General features: G+C 39.8%; 2 protein-coding genes across 2 annotated transcripts; both read left to right on the top strand.

Moving 5' to 3' along the window:
- The first annotated feature begins 979 nt into the window (after positions 1-979).
- On the top strand, positions 980-7,844 carry LOC121373780 (gastrula zinc finger protein XlCGF71.1-like). The gene is made up of 2 exons (XM_041500537.1): positions 980-1,018; positions 6,634-7,844. The coding sequence occupies exon 2, from the start codon at positions 6,781-6,783 to the stop codon at positions 7,468-7,470; it is 690 nt and encodes a 229-aa protein (XP_041356471.1). The 5' UTR covers positions 980-1,018; positions 6,634-6,780; the 3' UTR covers positions 7,471-7,844.
- A 2,840-nt stretch (positions 7,845-10,684) lies between these two features.
- On the top strand, positions 10,685-14,411 carry LOC121373773 (gastrula zinc finger protein XlCGF7.1-like). Its single transcript, XM_041500529.1, has 2 exons — positions 10,685-10,945; positions 12,826-14,411. Exon 2 carries the CDS (start codon positions 13,409-13,411, stop codon positions 14,357-14,359), a length of 951 nt encoding a protein of 316 aa, XP_041356463.1. The 5' UTR covers positions 10,685-10,945; positions 12,826-13,408; the 3' UTR covers positions 14,360-14,411.
- Positions 14,412-15,249: the final 838 nt, after the last annotated feature.

The following is a 15,249-nucleotide window of genomic DNA, read 5'->3' as shown; positions in this document are numbered from 1 at the left end:
AAACCTTTATACCCCCACCCCCAACCCCAACCCCCCCCCCACAACAACACCTATTAATTTTTATAAAATCAAATACATACATACATACATGTGTGGGTTGGTCCCCCCAATATGGACCCCCCCCCCATATAAAATCCTGCCTACGCCAGTAGGGGGGAGTAGGATTTTTGTAGGGAGGGGAGCACCCTTCCACAAAAGGCGTATACAGTAGGCTATTCAGGGCGTGGAATGTTTAAAAAGGGCTTCTACAGCGTTCAAACGTAGGCCTACATTAACAGACATTACGTATGCATATGGCAAGTGTTTTTCCCTAAACACCCAGCTGATCAATATTATTATATTACAATATAATACCTTCACTGAATGAATCCACGTGATAAACACCTCACCACCCTCCTCTGAAACCGTGCCTCACAGGGAATAAACACCCTCACCACCCTCCTCTGAAACCGTGCCTCACAGGGAATAAACACCCTCACCACCCTCCTCTGAAACCGTGCCTCACAGCAAATAAAGGTACAGCACGATTTCATGTTCAAAAACGCGTTTTAATGTAAGATAACAATTCGTGCGATTGTATATGTCGTCTCGGATGTCCATTTGCGAATCTGCCCCTTAACTTTATTTTGTGGATGGTGAATAATATATATATATATATATATATATATATATATATATATATATATTTATATATTCAAAGTCATTAAAAGGGGCACTTCAAACAGTCGGGTAGAGGGGGGTCACGGGATCCATGTGACACACACACCCCTGGAACCGTTAATGTGACCCCGGTTGTGCGGCACCTGTGACATAATTAGAGAGGAATAAATCGTTTACCGCCAAAATTAATTATTTTATGATACGAATAATTCCTTGGATAATCTGTGAATAGAAGATTTCGTCTGAAGATGAGATGTAGTTGAACAGAGTCCGCATATCAAAGTATATTTTAGTCCGAACATCAGGTCGGAAGAGGTTTATCATTTCCGGTTCATTTGTGATAACCGGATTGTTGTCAGTAAGTATTTAATGTATTGTAACAATTCTCTACGTTCTAAACTTATAAATTAGAATTTTTGTTCACGGATATAATATGTTTCAACAAAACATTACTTCACAATATGATCATATTGCCTATTTTCGGCCCAAACATTTATTTTGCTAATAATTAACTGATACTCGAAATAGAACAAGTGTATGGGCTGTATGATTCAAATCTTCTGGGTGGCGTCAGGCCATTAAAAAAAAGAAGAACAAAAAAGAAACACACACGTCACACGAGAGAGAGAGAGAGAGAGAGGGGGGGGGGGGGGAAGGAAGGAAGGAAATGTTTTATTTAATGACGCACCCAACATATTTTATTTACGGTTATATGGCGTCGGACATATGGTTAAGGACCACACAGATATTGAAAGAGGAAACCTGCTGTCGCTACTTCATGGGCTACTCATTTTCGATTAGCAGCAAGGGATATTTTATATGCACCATCCCACAGACATGATAGTACATACCACGGTCTTTGTTACCAATTGTGGAGCACTGGCTGGAGCGAGAAATAGCCCAATGCCAATGGGTCAACCGACGGGATCGATCCTAGACCGACCGCGCATCAAGCGAACGCTTTACCACTGGGCTACGTCCATTTTAACACCCTGTTAGCATGTAAATTTACATGGTTGTGACAGGCCTCTGAGAACTGAAAATCTGCGTGACCCATTTATCGGTTACACAGAAATACATCCAGGTAATCCATTTCCTTTCAGCGTAATACGTTATACCCAAGTAAATGATGATTCATATTTCTCGCGAACAAAAAATAGGTTATGCAAAATTAGATTCGCGTGACCAACGCGCGAATGAAACAATCGTTCTCGCAATTTTTAGGGGCCTGTTGTAATATCTTTTATCCCGAGTACTTTGACGGTATGAGAGCTATATAGTCCGTCCCACAGGGAACGCCTTTTATCCCGAGCACTTTGACGGTATGAGAGCTATATAGTCCGTCCCACAGGGAACGCCTTTGACGGTATGAGAGCTATATAGTCCGTCCCACAGGGAACGCCTTTTTTTCATACTATGAAATTTACTACAACTTATTTATTTGTAATTTGCACACACAAATAGTTGGGGTTTGTTTTGTTATTTCAAAAACACTTACGGTAGTTTTCTTCATACATCAAACCAAGCCAGGCCCGTACGCAGAAATTTATGGGGGGGGGGGGGGGGGGCATAATCGACAGCCCAAAGGGCCGGAGTTGCTAGGGGGGTCCGGGGGCATGCTCCCCCCCCCCCCGAAATGTTTTTAAATCTAGAATGCAGGAGATGCATTTTCCTGCATTCTGGGAAGTAAATTTGAAATGTTTCTTTGCCTCAAAATATGTCAAATTATTATTTTATACAGAAATTGTAGAAGAAAGGTTATTACCCCATGTCTGCTGCGGTCTGACCATGCCCTATGTTGTCGACATTCAGTCATCGAATGAAAATGTTTCGCGTGCACAGACTGATCTGGAAGTTCCTAACTACACGTGTGACAAATCCATGGTCTGGTAACGGAAGGTTGTGACTGCTATGCATAGCTGTTATGACCGTCTGTCACTAGACCATTGGTTTTCTATATGGCCATAGATGAAATCTCAAGTTCAGACAGTAGCATAATGATTGTTTTATACAAAGTTTCTATAATGCTTTCCGGATTTTTTTCGGGGGGGGGGGGGGGCAAAGGGGGCCCTCCTTGCCCCCTGCTAGCTACGGCTCTGAAAGTGTACACTCGGTATCAACCAATCTATTTTGCTTGAGTTTAAAATTTCAGCAAACTGGTACATGTATAATCACACCATTGGGTCAACCTACTAAAGGCGTGTATTGCCACACATTTCAGTATTGCAATATTTGTTTCTGAAGCAATAAATAAGAATACTAACTATAAATGAACAAAAAAAAGTTTATATTTCTTGCCATAACAATATAAACAAGTAATGACTAGAACATAATTGTATCAAAACATATTTGTGGCGGCATAGATATAGGGAAATAGTATGGGGCCGTTTTGAACTGGGGCCGTATATGACTGGAGACGTTTTGACCACACCGAGTCTTTTGGACTCACTGGGACCGTTTTGAACAGGGGCCGATTTGACTTGCTTCCTATTGCCTACTGACAAATTAAGATAACATTACTTACACTGTGGTCTATAATCGGGGCTTGGATATGGCATAAAGCGTGCAATTATACTGAATCTTCAGGACTCGAACTTACGAATTTGTCTCCCACGGCAATTTTGAGCCTGCCTGTGACAATTGTTTTTAAAGTGGCATTTGCAGCAAATAAACCTGACTGAAAGGCTATCTTATTATATGTAGTCATCTTTTAAATGTGCAAATGTTAAATATTGGCAGATAATGTACACCAGGTGTATACATTTCGCCATTATTGAGGAGCACAAAAGTGCCATCGGTGATGCTCTCTACCTATGGCAATTTATATCTCAACGACGGCAATTGAAAGGGAGATAATGAAGTTAGTGTCAGGATCCGCGAAAAAGTTAACGACATTGGTTACGTTACAGCACATTTCTACTGCGCATTACGCCATAACTGCGAAAACTTCATATAGTTCACATTGTCGGACTATTTTTTTTTTTACACATCCACGGACGGACCTCGGCAGACTATGGGGGATGGATACGCACCCCTCGCACCCCCCTGCGTACGGGCCTGCTAAGCTGAAATTATTTGCACCCACCTCCCCTCCCAACATATTGTATAGAATGATGGGACGGACTATAGACTGACATTTGGACAATCTAATTAAAATCAGCTCCACTATTACATGTGGATCTGACAGCAGCCAGTTGGAGCTCATGTCCACCAATCAAAACCTTACTTGCAGAATCATGCCAGTGATTTAAAAATAATTTGAAAACATTCCGAATTATCCTGAGGGTATACGTGTGAACTACGAATTCCTTAAAACATGTTTTATTTTATAAAATAAATAATTTGTAATGTAAAATTGAAGACTGATAACCCATCCCGTACGTATTGGTATGGTTCGCTGTACTGCGGCCACTAAAATAGACTCGCCCGATATTTTTAGAATTTGTATGCTCCCAAATAACGTTATAAAAGGCGAAGTGTGATTGGTCAATATTTAAATTATTATTTACAGACGAAATGTTACTTGGACATTGGAGACTACGCAGTGTTGTTAGCATTCAGATTAAAATTAGTTCTACTGGTCTAAATAAAGCATTCGTAATTCACATGAAACATATCGTATACCCTCAGGATAATTCGGAATATTTTCAAATTATTTTCAAATCACTGGCATGATTCTGCAAGTAAGGTTTTGATTGGTGGACATGAGCTCCAACTGGCTGCTGTCAGATCTACATGTAATAGTGGAGCTAATTTTAATTAGATTGACATTTTGACAGTTGTCAATGCTCTCTAACCGTCTGCGCAATACAAAACGGTAGTCACAGATTCCCGCTCTATTACAGGTTCTAATAGACCAATTCAATTTCTATTGCCGATAATGTTCACGTTTACTAATAAAACATTGTGACACACACTTGCACACACAGCAGAGCACACAAAACATACATTATACAAACAACATGCACGCACGTGCGTGTACACACAAAACAAACACATTACACATACAGCACACAAACACGCGCACGCAACAATTGTATTGCCAGGCCTGTAGAAACCATTATGAAATCTAGTGTACGGGCACAAGCAATATGTGTATTTATTTATTTATATAGAGTAGGAGAAAAAATCCCGTACATTTTTGCCACCAAGTGGGTTGGGGCAACAGCCCAATCGCGATTCCTACAGGCCAGGGGCCTAATTCACAAATGTCTCTTAGGCTCTGCTAGACAACAACACATCATCTGTCTTTTAGCATGGCACTGCGAGATCCCAGGGTCCTAATTAACAAATATCTCTTAGGCTCTGCTAGACAACAACACATCATCTGTCTTTTAGCATGGCACTGTGAGATCCCAGGGTCCTAATTAACAAATATCTCTTAGGCTCTGCTAGACAACAAAACATCATCTGTCTTTTAGCATGGCACTGCGAGATCCCAGGGTCCTAATTAACAAATTAGGCTCTGCTAGACAACAAAACATCATCTGTCTTTTAGCATGGCACTGCGAGATCCCAGGGGCCTAATTCACAAATATCTCTTAGGCTCTGCTAGACAACAAAACATCATCTGTCTTTTAGCATGGCACTGCGAGATCCCAGGGGCCTAATTCACAAATATCTCTTAGGCTCTGCTAGACAACAACACATCATCTGTCTTTTAGCATGGCACTGCGAGATCCCAGGGTCCTAATTCACAAATGTCTCTTAGGCTCTGCTAGACAACAACACATCATCTGTCTTTTAGCATGGCACTGTGAGATCCCAGGGTCCTAATTAACAAATATCTCTTAGGCTCTGCTAGACAACAAAACATCATCTGTCTTTTAGCATGGCACTGCGAGATCCCAGGGTCCTAATTAACAAATTAGGCTCTGCTAGACAACAAAACATCATCTGTCTTTTAGCATGGCACTGCGAGATCCCAGGGGCCTAATTCACAAATATCTCTTAGGCTCTGCTAGACAACAAAACATCATCTGTCTTTTAGCATGGCACTGCGAGATCCCAGGGGCCTAATTCACAAATATCTCTTAGGCTCTGCTAGACAACAAAATATCATCTGTCTTTTAGCATGGCACTGCGAGATCCCAGGGGCCCAATTCACAAATATCTCTTAGGCTCTGCTAGACAACAAAACATCATCTGTCGTTTAGCATGGCACTGCGAGATCCCAGGGGCCTAATTCACAAATATCTCTTAGGCTCTGCTAGACAACAAAACATCATCTGGCTTTTAGCATGGCACTGCGAGATCCCAGGGGCCTAATTCACAAATATCTCTTAGGCTTTGCTAGACAACAAAACATCATCTGTCTTTTAGCATGGCACTGCGAGATCGCAAAGTTGCGAGAATTTAATGAATTAGGCCCGCAGAGTTGCGATCTCGTAGTACAGTACAAAAAGACTAGCAAAGACGGTGCGGTATTGCTTAAGAAAGCCTGAGAGGAAATAAACGACGCACTCTACACATCTAAGATCTTATTTACGGCTATATGGTGTTGGACATATGGTTAAGGACCACACAGATATTGAGAGAGGAAATCCGTTGTCGCCACTTCATGGGATACTATTTTCGATTAGTAGCAAGGGATCTTTTATATGCACCATCCCAGAGACAGGATAGCACATACTACAGCCTTTGTTACACCAGTTGTGGAGCACTGGCTGGAACGAGAAATAGCCCAATGGGTCCGCCTACGGGAATCGATCCTAGACCGACCGCGCCTCAAGTATACGAAAAAGACTAGCAAAGATGGTGCTGTGTTGCATAAGATAGCCTGAGAGCTTTGTGAATTAGGCCCCAGGGGCCGAATTCACTAAATTCTCGCAACTTTGCGATCTCGTAGTGCAATGCTAAAAGACTTGCCAAGAGGATGCTTTGTTTCTAGCAGAGCCTAAGAGAGCTTTGTGAATTAAGCCCCTGGTCACTTTGTTTACAGATTATTTATGAATTATCTGTGTCCTTTTTCAGTGTTTCCTCTACACTGTCGCAGTGTCGTCAGACGCTGTTCATTCCTGGTTGATTAATAACTCGTAACAAAAGCAGGACGTTCTGATCTGGATAATACTATTCAAACCGTTTTTCGCAGAATCATTGGACACTAATCATTCCTGGCCGATGTTAGACAAACTCGTAACGAAAACAGACCATTCTGATCAGAATAATACCATCCAAAACGTTTTCACCAGGCCTGTCCGAAAACCAAGAACCTGTATTATAATGTATTCCTGTGATGACAGATGCTTACAATGTGAGGTTTCATCAGAGCATTGTAAAACCAATTCTAAACCGGAAATACATACCACAGAAGATTCTTCTGGCAAACCTTTCAAATGTGGATGTGTCCAATTTGAGGTTTCGTCATCAGAGCACTACAAAACCGATTCTAAACCGGAAATACAAACCTCCGAAGACTCTTCTGGGAAACCTTTCAGATGTGGAATGTGCCTGAAGTGTTTCACTTACAAGAGTCAGGTTATGCAACACATGCGGGTCCACACGGGTGAACGACCATTTCAATGCGAGGTCTGCAAGAAGTGTTACCTGCGCAGGATTTACCTGACACAGCACATGCTGGTTCACAGCGGAGTCAAGGGGTTCACGTGTGAGGTGTGCAGAAAGTGTTTCTATCGCAAGAAGTACTTGAAGCGACACATGGTTGTTCATACTGTTAACAGTTTCAAATGTAACGTGTGTGAGTCGTGTTTCTCACGCAGCTTCCAGCTAAAAGAGCACATGTTGAGTCACTCTGGTGTCAAGAATTTCAAATGTGAGACGTGTGCTAAATCGTTTTATCAGCCAATTTGATTGAAATCGGTTGATCTATAACGTTTTGATCTGACACCATTGACTCCCATATCCAGGTCTGTACACAGGCGTGGATGCTTAGGTTTGTAGGGGGGGGGGGGGGGGGGGGGTGGGGGGAGAGGTCGGGGCGGGACGCCGGATATTGTAAATGATGTTCGAACCAATTAGCACCAATTAGTACATGTATATAACGGGTTACGCAAACAGTAAATGAGTTGCATGGATTTTTTTTCTGCGTAACCGATTAATGGGTCACGCAGATTTTCAATTCTCAGAGGCCTGTCATAGCACACATTATTACATAGCTACGGCCCTGATTCCACGTGTAGTCTGTGTCTGTATAGTATGGAAAACATAAATAAACAACTTCTTTACGTTTATGTTTGTTTTCTGTTGGGTTGTTTTTTTTCATTTTGAGACTACTTTTATTTTAGAATTTCAGCCGTAACTAAATATGACTGTGTTCCTTCTGAATTTGAAAAAAAAAGAAGTAATTCTGAATTCATGGGCAAACGACTATAGCCCCGTTTTACGAAGTGATCTTAACGTTACGATCGCTTCGTAAAGTGGAGTCCATGGTACATTTTCAGTCTTTCAACTAATATACGTTTTCCTGACTACGATACTTCAGCTTTTAAAAACAACCTAGTTATCTATTGATGTTGAATTTTATTCAAAATTTTAATATACTTACCTATGACATTCATAATAATACTCAAAATTTTAATGAAGCGGGATTTAGGTCATTCGGTCGAGTGCTCGATTGAGATGCTTGCGTCGCAGGGTCGAATCACCTCGGTGGATCCATTCAGCTAATTAGTTTTTTTCTCTCGTTCCAACCAGTGCACCACAACTGGACAAAGGCCGTGGTATATGTTTTCCTGTCTGTGGGAAAGTGCATATAAAAGATCCCTTTCTGCATTAAGAAAAATGTAGCGGGTTTCCTCTGATGACTACGAGTCAGAATTACCAAATGTTTGACATCCAATAACCAATGATTAATTAATCAATGTGCTCTAGTGGTATCGTTAAACAAAAGAAAAACAAAGGAAATTTTAATATACTGGTGATATTAATAAGTTGAAGCAGGGCTCGAACTTAATGATGGCACCGACGCAAATGCCATCGTTGAAATATAAATTGCAATTTTGTCATCGACAGGGATCGATCCTGGACCGACCGCACATCCAGCGAGCGCTTTACCACTGGGCTACGGGGCGGAACGTAGCCCAGTGGTAAAGCACTCGCTCGATGCACGTCGATCTGGTATCGATCCCCGTCGGTGCGCCCCTTGGGCTATTTATCGTGTCAGCCAGTGCATCACGACTGGTATATCAAAAGCCGTGGTATGTACTATCCTGTCCGTGGGATGGTGCATATAAAAGATCCCTTGCTGATAATCAAAAAGTGGCGACAGTGGGTTTTCTCTCAATATCTGTGTGGTCCTTAGCCATAAGACTGACGCCATATAACCGTAAATAAAATGTGTTGAGTGCGTCGTTAAATAAAACATTTCCTTCTTTCCTTCCTTCCTCCCTTCTGGTCTACGTCCCACCCCTACGCTGCTATTGAATGTCAAACAGTTCGTAATTCTGACAATCTTAGAGAGGAAACCCACTACATGTTGTTACTGATGATATTGCTGAACGCCATGGGCACTTGTGTCTAAGACTGCCGACAAGACATTCTGAACTCAATCCGATAGAACTGATCTGGAGTCAAGTCAAAGGGCACACAGCTCGTCATAATGATGGTAAAATGACCACGTTGCGGAGAGAACTTGCACATGCATCGAACTCTGTCACACCTACACACTTCTCTGACGCAGTTAAACATGCAATAAAGATCGAAGAAGATTTTAGAAAACAAAATAGTTTTATAAGAAATAAAATACCCCCTGTGATAGTCCCCCTTAACGAAGATGGTGATGAAGAAATGAGTTCGTCTACTGATTAAGTTATTTCTCCATACCCATCTGGAGTATTACTTTAATGTATGCATGAACTCTTTAACACCAAAAACAATTTATTTCCATATCATTCACTATCAAACAACCTAACAACCTATAAACTAATCGACTAGAAATGCATATAGACTACACATACATACGAGAGAAATGTTTATTTAATGACACACTCAACGCATTTGATATACGTTTATGTGGCGTCAGACAAAACGGTTAAGGAGCATTATGACAGTGAGAAAGAAACTCGATACCGCCACATGGGCCACTGTTTCCGATAAGCAATTTTGATAAGCAATAAGGGACGTTTTATATGCACCATCCCATAGACAGGATAGCACATACCACAGCCTTTATACATCAGTTGTGGTGCACAGGCTGGAACTAGACACAACCCAATGGGTCCACCATGTGGGATCGATCAGTCGACCTACCATGAGCGAACGCTTTACCTCTGATCTACGTCCCGCTCCATATACAAAAGAAGCCTTAAGTGGGGTTGGGGTTGTGCAGCGGGTCACACCTCCACCAATCGCATGCATACCATATTCTTCTCTCGCTCTCCCTATAACCATATAACCAAAGATTAAAATATGTTGAGTGCGTCGTTACATAAATAACGTCTCTCTCGCTCGCTCTCTCTCTCTCTCTCTCTCTCTCTCTCTCTCTCTCTCTCTCTCTCTCTCTCTCTCTCTCTCTCTCTCTCTCTCTCTCTCTCTCTCTCTCTCTCTCTCTCCCTTCAGCGCGCTTGTGTATTCCACAATATAATTATAATATTTGATACATTTTTTTTTTCAAACTGAGGTTTTGTCACTTGAATCCGCGCCTGCTTCATGTTTACATAAACTTAACATTTGCAAAAAACTTTGGGTCTAAATAATTGAACAGGATAATAGTAAACTTGTTCTCTGTCTTAAGATTTATTACCAATAATATTTTTTATTCAGGATTATTGGGGGTGTTCTACTCCTGCTCTGCGTTGCCAGAAATTGACTGTACACCAGGCGATATGGAATATGTCTAGTAACTATATTCCGTCCCATAGGGATCGCATTTCTTCCATACTATGTAATTTACTACAAGTTATTTATTTGCGAGCCGATTAATTTGTAAATTGCACACGCAAATTGTATTTCTTTGTTATTTCCAAAACACTTTTACTTTTCTTCTTACGTCAAACCAACTTAAAATTATTTACAAAAAAACATTTTAATAGAATGATGGGACGCACTATTGATTAGTTCTTTTAAGTCTTTTGTTTTATAGGCGAAATAATTACTTAGTAAACAGGAATTTAAAATAAAATAATATTAAAAAGTTAGCAGATCATAACCCAACAGGAGAGGTGAATAGTCGCAGTCCGCATATCAAATAACATTATAGTCCGAACAACAGGACAGAATAGCTTTATCGTGTGTCGTGCGTTGCCTTTTGTTGTCACCGGATTTTTGTCGAAGGGAACATTTTTCTACATTTTTCATTTGTCAGCTACAAATTATCCTGATAAATACGGTGTGTTTCAAGTAAATGATTTCGCAGTTTGTTAACATTGCCTAGTTTTGACCGAAAATATTAATTTTATTCTTTCCTGTTGTAAGCGATACAAGTCAAAACGTACCCAAACCGAGACGAACCCAGTCAAAACGTACCCATTTTAATAACGTTTGGAATAATAACAGCTGATAATTTATTTATTTTAAAAAAAAATAATATTCTGGTATTAACTGATTTTAAATATTTTCTGTACAGGCTATTGCATTAACAGGTTGATGCAAAATTTATTAAACGAGTTTGGAAATAGCTTTAATGTTGTTTGTTTTTGTTTTTTGTTGTTGTTTGTTTTTGTTTTGTTTTGTTGTTGTTGTTTTTTTTTTTTTTTTTGTTTGTTTTTTGGGGGGGGGGGGAGGGAAAGAAAACAATTCTCAGACTTGTTCAAAACGTTTCAATTGGTACCTGAGCAAGTGTGAAAACTTTATCTACTCTCCACAAACTGTAATTTGACCACAAATGGGTACATTTTGGGTTAGGTACGTTTTGGTTACTTTCGTTTTGTTTCAAGTACGTTTTTCTTTCCAAAACCTGTTTAAAATGTATTTTAATGTTTTGGGGATATTTTAATGTATATAAACATGGTAAATTTTGACAAAAGTGGGTACAATTTGACCATAATTGGGTACATTTTGGTTTGGTACGTTTCGGGTTGGGTATGTTTTGACCAGCTGGCATTGTGAGTCTTCTTTATTGCCTGGTACTGGAAGCAGAACGAAGCCATAGGATCGGACTAAAGGTTGTTAATAGTATATAATACAAATTGTTGGCAAGTCTCTGACAAAATAACAAGCAGATCATATTCATAATTAGGACTAATTATTACCAAAAGAAAAAGAAGAAGGGGAAAACAGAGAGGCTTTTTAATGTATTTATTTTTTATTATGTAGATGAACAGTAAAGTTTGTTTTATTTAACGACGCCACTAGAGCACATTGATTTTTTTTATCTTATCGGGTAATGGACGTCAAATATATGGTCATTCGGACCGCTGTTATCAGATAGGCTACTCTTTTACGACAGGCAGCAAGGGATTTTTTATTTGCGTTTCCCACAAACAATGGCCTTTGTTGAACCAGTTATGGATCACTGGTCGGTGCAAGTGGTTTACACCTACCCATTGAGCCTTGCGGAGTGCTCACTCAGGGTTTGGAGTCGGTATCTGGATTAAAAATCCCATGCCTCGACTGGGATCCGAACCCAGTACCTACCAGCATGTAGACCGGTGGCCTAACCACGACGCCGTCAATCCGGTGTATGTGAAAAGAGTACATACTTAATATTTTATTTGGACCCGTTGGGGTGAATATAGTTTTAAAACAACAACGAAAGGTTACTAGTATTCAGGGTTTCTGCCAGAGGGTACGAAGGGTAAAATTGCGTACCTTAGAATCTCGGAAATTAATGGACACATTTTAATTTTATTTTTTTTTTTTTTTAGATCATAATAAGAAAAACTGCTGTTTAAAATTTGTCAAAGTACATGACAATTTAAAAATATTTCCATTGGGCTATTGCTCGTTCCAGCCAATGCACCACGACTGGTATATTAAAGGTCGTTGTATGCGCTATCCTGTTTGTGGGATGGTGCATATAAAAGATCCCTTGCTACTAATGGAGAAAATGTAGAAGGTTTCCTCTGTAAGACTATATTTCAGAATTACCAAATGTTTGACATTCAATAGCCAATGATGAATAAAACAACGTGCTCTAGTGGTGTAGTTAAACAAAACACACTTTTGTATCTTAAATCTAACGCACTTTCGGAGTTGAATATAGACTAAAGTTACTTGACACATTAAATTGTTTGTCTTTTATATATGACTTTACTGGGTCCGTTTCAGCACATCAGCAACAATACACCAGATACACAAGATGGTGTTCATTCCAGACTGGATTTCGAGACACGCACAACGAAACAAGACATTCTGATATAAATTATACTGGATCTACTTCATCACTTCCTCTACAGTACTGGAGATGCACAAGATGGTGTTCATTCCAGGCTGGTTTTAGACTGGATCTACTTCATTACTTCCTCTACAGTACTGGAGATGCACAAGATGGTGTTCATTCCAGGCTGGTTTTAGACTGGATCTACTTCATTACTTCCTCTACAGTACTGGAGATGCACAAGATGGTGTTCATTCCAGGCTGGTTTTAGACTGGATCTACTTCATCACTTCCTCTACAGTACTGGAGATGCACAAGATGGTGTTCATTTTAGGCTGGATTTAGAGACACGCACAACGAAACAAGGCATTCTGATATAAATTATACTGGATCTACTTCATCACTTCCTCTACAATACTGGAAATACACAAGATGGTGTTCATTCTAGGCTGCATTTAAAGACAGTCATAACAAAACAAGACATTCCGATATAAATTATACTGTTGAACACCTGAAAATCCTCTGAAAAGCAGTATGTCATCTAGAGTTGATATGGGTATCCAGTGTGACCTATCGTCGAAACATTGTAAAACGAACTCTGATCAGGAAATACGTACGTCGGAAGATCCCACAGACAAACCTTACTCTGATCAGGAACTACGTACGTCGAAAGATCTCACTGAGAAACCGTACTCTGATAAGGAAATACGTACATCGAAAGATCCCACTGACAAACCTTACTCTGGTCAGGAAATACGTACGTCGAAAGATCCCACTGACAAACCTTACTCTAATCAAGAAATACGTACGTCGAAAGATCTCACTGACAAACCTTACTCTAATCAGGACATACGTACGTTGAAAGATCCCACTGAGAAATCTTTCAAATGTGGAATGTGCTTGAAACGCTTCTCGTCACAGGTCCAAATTGAGGAACATATCTGGATCCACGTTAATGAAAGACCATTTGCATGTGAGGTGTGCGCAAAAGGTTTTATTCGCAGAGATCATTTGAAACTGCATATGTCGACTCACAAAAAAACGTTCGAATGTGCATTTTGTGCAAAATGTTTCACTCGCTATGCAAACTTGAGATGGCATTTGAAGATTCACTCTGGTGTTAAGCCTTTTCAGTGTGAGAAGTGTGCAAAATGTTTCTTGAGGAATAGTTGCCTGAAGGCTCATCAGTTGATTCATACTGGTATTAAACATTTCAAGTGTCAAGTGTGTGCAAAACATTTCTCTCGACTTTCCGGCCTAAAGATGCATATGTTGATTCACACTGGTGTTAAACCTTTCAAATGTAACCTGTGTGCAAAATGTTTCGTACGGCGCTGCCACTTGAAACGGCATATGTTGGTTCACACTGGAGTTAGAGATTTCAAATGTCAGTTCTGTGCAAAACGTTTCTCTCATAGTTGCAACTTAAAGGTGCATATTTCCACCCACACTGGTGCTAAGCGTTTAAATGTAAATAGTATGTGAAACGTTTAACACTGAGTTCCTGCTTAAAAGACCATATTAATTACACCTTCAGGCCCGCAGCTATGTGGGTTTTTTTTGGGTTTTTTTTTTTTTTTTTTTTTTTTTTTTGGGGGGGGGGGGGGGGGGGGTTGTTTGGTTTTTTGTTTGGTGTTGTTGTTAGGTTTTTTGGGGTTTTTTTTGGGGGGACAGATGAATTCTTGGAACGAACGAGCATGGAAGGTGCAATCTAGAGGCTCTGAAATACCAGTTTACAACCATTTCATGGAGCTTACACACTTAAAACGTCAATATTAATAACCAGTAAATTGTTTTGGGAATTAAAAAAAACACCCAACCAAATCCCACCCCGCTAGCTACGGTTCTCTGACCTGTATACCTAAAAGTAAAGAAAAAAGCTTCATAAAAAAAAGTATAATGCTATTTAATGCTGCTGAAAATATCGAATTGTTTGGTGAGTTTTATTAACTGTTGGAGCTTAAATATGTTTTATGCTGTTGATAAACATTTTAACTGAGGAATGTTTGGTGAGCTCAAAATGTTTTACTTTCAGTTCGAGCTTAAATATATTGAATGCTGTTGATAACAAATTCAAGTAAGAAATGTTTGGTGGGCTCAAAATGTATGTATCAACAGTTAGAGCTTAAACACATTTTAAGCTGATTATAAGATATTCAGATGTGGAATGTTTGGTGAGCTCAAAATGTTTTATTATCAGTTCAAGCTTAAACATATTTTAAGCTTATTATTTAATATATATATTGATGACCGTAATCAACAGTTGTCGAAATGTGCAGTTGGGTGTAATATTGGTGGGGTGTTTGTAAATAACTTCAGTTTTGCTGATGATATGTCACTTCGTTGCCCATCTATTTCTGCATTAAGAAAAATGT

The sequence above is a fragment of the Gigantopelta aegis genome, chromosome 5 (genome assembly GCF_016097555.1).
Source record: "Gigantopelta aegis isolate Gae_Host chromosome 5, Gae_host_genome, whole genome shotgun sequence".
Taxonomy (NCBI): domain Eukaryota; kingdom Metazoa; phylum Mollusca; class Gastropoda; order Neomphalida; family Peltospiridae; genus Gigantopelta; species Gigantopelta aegis.
The sequence above is the reverse complement of the archived record's forward strand: the minus strand, read 5'-3'. Positions and strand labels throughout refer to the sequence as shown.